The sequence below is a fragment of the Seriola dumerili genome, unplaced genomic scaffold, assembly GCF_002260705.1.
Source record: "Seriola dumerili isolate Sdu_G_001 unplaced genomic scaffold, Sdu_1.0 BDQW01000052.1, whole genome shotgun sequence".
Lineage (NCBI taxonomy): Eukaryota > Metazoa > Chordata > Actinopteri > Carangiformes > Carangidae > Seriola > Seriola dumerili.
Genome location: NW_019174307.1, coordinates 20605444 through 20609947, shown reverse-complemented (window position 1 = coordinate 20609947; position 4504 = coordinate 20605444). Strand labels below are relative to the sequence as shown.

At 40.3% G+C, this 4504-nt stretch overlaps 1 protein-coding gene across 1 annotated transcript; it reads left to right on the top strand.

The window, feature by feature from the left end:
- Positions 1-292: 292 nt before the first annotated feature.
- On the top strand, positions 293-1453 carry LOC111218807 (zona pellucida-like domain-containing protein 1). The gene has a single exon (XM_022741284.1). It carries the CDS (start codon positions 293-295, stop codon positions 1451-1453), a length of 1161 nt encoding a protein of 386 aa, XP_022597005.1.
- Positions 1454-4504: the final 3051 nt, after the last annotated feature.

Below are 4504 nucleotides of genomic sequence, written 5' to 3'. Positions count from 1 at the left end.
AGGCCATTGTCTCTGTATTTTAACACAGCTAGATGCTTCAGGTTTCAGTTGTTGCCCTTAGGATATGGTCCAGACTGGAGCTTCCCTACTTAATACAATGCATTTGTTCACAAATAGCAAGGTGCTTGACCTTGTTTTGAACCAATCCCAGAGGACACACTTGCCTATAAAGACCCCTCAACACATCCTGAAGACTTCAAACACTTCAAACTGAGAAGATCTCAGACCTCAGCAGCGGAACCAAGATTTTAGAGGAAGGTTAACAAATTCACGGCCAAGCTGAAGAATAATAATGAAGATTCTTTTACTTTTACTCTCCTTGATAGTCAGAAGTAGTCAGCTAACGCTGAATGAGTGTGGAACAGATGCAAGACGGCCACAGGTCAATGACATCGCAGTGGAGTGTGGTACTTCATCCATTGGTCTGGCGATCCAAGTCTGCCCAGTCATCTACACTGGCTACAATGAGACTTTACTGATCCTGAACCATATGCTAGACCCAGCCTGTAGAGCAACCCTTGATGAATCTGTGAATCCACCTGTCGCTCGCTTTAACTTCCCCCTAAATATGACCCACGCCTGCGGAAGCATATTCAGGACCACCAGTGCTGCTGGGACAGGTATATTCTCGGACTTCTCCAACATCCAGACGGTCAACATCAGCGGCATTGTTCGGTCCCTTGATCCTACAACAGGCACCATCACTTACAATGCTGAGCTGAAGTACTACTACTCCTGTGCCTATCCCTTAGAATATCTGATCAACAACACGCAGATCGATGTGTCAGCTTCCTCCATTGCAGTCAAGGACAACAACGGGAGTTTCATCAGCACCTTGAGCATGGAGCTGTTCAGTGACGCCAACTACACCCGACCAATGGTCATTCCACAGCTGGGGATTGAACTGAGGACCAGTGTGTATGTTGAGGTCAAGGCCACCAATTTAACAGGCCAGTACCATGTCTTGCTTGACCGGTGCTACGCCTCCATCTCCCCACTGCCAACTAACTCCAGCTTCTTCAACCTGTTTGTCCCCTGCTCCAAGGATCAGTTCACCAACATGATTGAGAATGGAGACAGCCAGAGCGCCCGCTTCCGCTTCCCTGCCTTCCGCTTCATTGAGCAGCAGAATGAGACCGTGTCCACCTACTACCTCCACTGCATCACCCGGCTGTGTGAGAGGAGCAGCTGCAGCACATTCAAGCAGTGCAACAGCAGGAGGAAGAGGAACACCCTGGACACATCTGCAGAGGGTATAACTAAAACCTACACCATCACCTCTCCGGAGATCGTCACCAAGGCTGAGAGCACCGACTCCAAGGAGAAGCCCCTTGCTGCCGAAGGGGGAGACGACTCTGCTGTTGGGCTGGGTGTGGCTGTTGGCGTTCTCGCCTTAGCTTGCCTTATTGCCCTTTGTGTTGCAGCTGTGTTTTACAAAAGGCTCAGGAACTAAGGAGGCATCCATGAGCTGAAATGCAGAATACTGGCCTCAGGCCTATGGGCCAAACACTTGTGTGAGGTGTACTGTACCTGATTCCTTTTATTATTTTTCTGGTGGAGGACTGGGGTCAGCTCATCAATACATCTGTTGGGATCTTTGTATGTCAGTTACTGTAGCACAGAGTGTGGATCAGTCCTGGACAGATAGTTGGGAGAATGGCACATCTATAGATGATTCAGTAGATTTTGATAGTGTTACAAATTCCTTATTTCCTAAATGGACAAAGAAAAGCTATAAGTGTTACTGCATGTCTGCACTTTATAAGCTTTGAAAAAAAAAATAATAGAAGAAAAAATGGTAACTGGAGGCAAAAATATCAAAAAACATCACAGAAATCCCAGTCTTTATATGTGGAATGTTTTGAAAGTGAAGTCAAAGTACCTTTCAAAGTATTATGTCTAATTTATTGAATTCTTCTACTTACTTTTGAGCAAATAAAGCTGTTAAACTGAAAATGCTTCATGAACGTACCTGAATCCAGAACCTGTTTGTTTGTCATTGATTCACTAAAGTCAACTAAAGCTTCTAAACTAATAAATTTATCAAGTCCACAAAGCACCTTAGGCCCCACCACCCTTGTGTTCATCCCCTGCAAGTACATTCAAATAATGTTATGATGAATAAAAATCTGAAGAGTGGGAAGAGTCTGATGTCGAACAAAGTACCATTTTAAGAAAGTGCCTGTACAATTGTAAAACTGTTTTCCTTGTTTGTTAACCATCACTGACTTGTCCTAATTTATCTGCATTCATCCACTGCCATTTAAAACAAAGTAGTAAAAATAAAAATAATGGTAAAAAATAAACTGATCAAAGTCAGCGTTATGTATTTCATTTATGTATTAGATGTGTTTAACTGTCAATACAGGGGAGAGGTGTGAATGATCCTACTGTTTTAAAAATAAAGAGAAATAAAATGAAAAATAAAAAATGGCTACCTAAATGTGTATACTATGAAGTTTATTGATTGGTTAATCAAACTGTTGCTACATTTTAAATCACGTTCTTACAAATAGTCAAAATGAATATCTGACTCTTTCATCCACCTATTTATCCACACATTTATGGCCATTTTTATGGGAATTGTCTCAGTCTATATTTACACAATGACATGCCATAGACAAATACCATTAATGTAATAATAATAGTACTTATTATTATCCTTATCATTATTATTATTATTATTATTGACCACCATTCAGACACAGAAAGAACATGAAATATATATATATATATATATATATATATATACACACAGTTAACTATAAGTTAAATTAAACAATACATTATTTATATATTTATTCATAAAAATAAAGTAGCATTTATATATGACAGGCTAAAGGTTTCTCCTGTCAAAACTTGAAAGTTTTCCCTTCCTCCCGTGTGAAAGTCTCCAGAGTTTTCCTGGCTGGCCTCAGGCCCCTTAAGGCCAGTGTATATGTCAGAGGAGGAAGCTGTCTGACTACCTGGACACATAGGGCAGTATATCTCTGACCCCACTGGGCCACAACTGCCCTGTCTCACTGTGATCTGCTCCGGGGGTGAAGGTTGATGTATGTAAAGAAGATGCCCCTTCATGAGGGTTATACGACCAGACCCGAGATGAAACGTTATCACTAATAATTCTTTCTGCTTGTTTGAGTTTTTCTGCAATGCTTTGTAGACAGGTGGTTTCCTGCTACAGGAAATTGTGAAAAGTATACTAATATTAATGCCAGAGGTTTAGAATCTTTTAAATCAGTAACCAACAATACACAAGTAACACAATAACATATCTGTGTGCTGGCTCGAAGACATTCATAATGAGTTCAAAGTAGCTCAGACATCTGTTTTTACTGCAAAAAAACAAACAATTAACTTACATTATGCTATCATTTCATATCCAGGAAAAAGATTATAGGCACACATATAAATCCAGAAGAGGATCATGTGAATTTTATAAGTAAGTTTGGTTTAAAAATTTGCTACTACACAACAGACTGTATATATTAATGGACGTACACTCGGGGTCTGAAAGGTGAAGCCGATGCGAAAGTGCCTTAAACCTGCATTCTTTCTAATGGCCAGTAGGAGACGACTCCACTGGTTGCAAAAAGAAGTCATATTGTAGAACTCTATGGGAAGATGAGCCTACTTCTCACTTGATTTATTATCTTAGTAAACATTTTCCTTATCAGTTTATGGTCTCAATCACTAGTTTCAAGTCTTCCTCAATACATCATGATTTTCCATTTGTAAATTCTGGTCCCATTTATAGTAAAATAGACAATTAAGCAGGGTATGCTTTAGGGCATGGCTACTGTGTGATTAACAGATTGTATCACACATGGCGACTTGCCAAATAATGTTTGTCATGTTCGCTGTCTCAGCTAGCGCAGGAATCAGGAGCTTGCTAGCCTGTGAGTAGCTTTCTTGCAGCTAACACTAGCCTGAAGCCTCAGTGCGAGGGGAGTAGTAGAGAAATGTGTTCACGTCTTGATCGACAGCCATGAGCTCCCACCCCTGACTTTAACCTTCTCTGATTGGTTAGAAGGGCAAGGCTCAATGTGCCTCTGTTTTCTCAAATGTTGTGTCTTGCACTTCAAGGTCAACATAGAGAGAACCCGCTTGTAGCTAAATAACACTGAAACAAAAAAAAAATCACTGATGGATTATCGTTTTCAAGCAATCACTAGTCCTTGCAAGATGATCTTCACACTGCACTGAAATTAGTGAAGAATAATAACTCCCTGCAAGGTAAGAAATTAATCTAAATATATATGATATGCTCTGGAACAAAGTCAGGAATAAAGTATAATTAATGAGATTTCCAGTTATTAGGCTAAAATATCTAAGCCCAGTGGTTAAGTGCATTCCCATCATTGATCTTTGATCTGCTTGGAGTTGCAAACTCCATCCATCTGGTTCTCAAAGCAGCTAAAAAAATACTACAATGAGTATTTGCAAATACTATACAGTGTAACTCAGGTCTAAATGAGAATAAGTCACCATATGCATCCCACTT

What these genes read in the sequence shown, in the direction of transcription:
- LOC111218807 (XM_022741284.1), top strand. Translation starts at nt 293, where the DNA reads ATGAAGATTCTTTTACTTTTACTCTCCTTGATAGTCAGAAGTAGTCAG.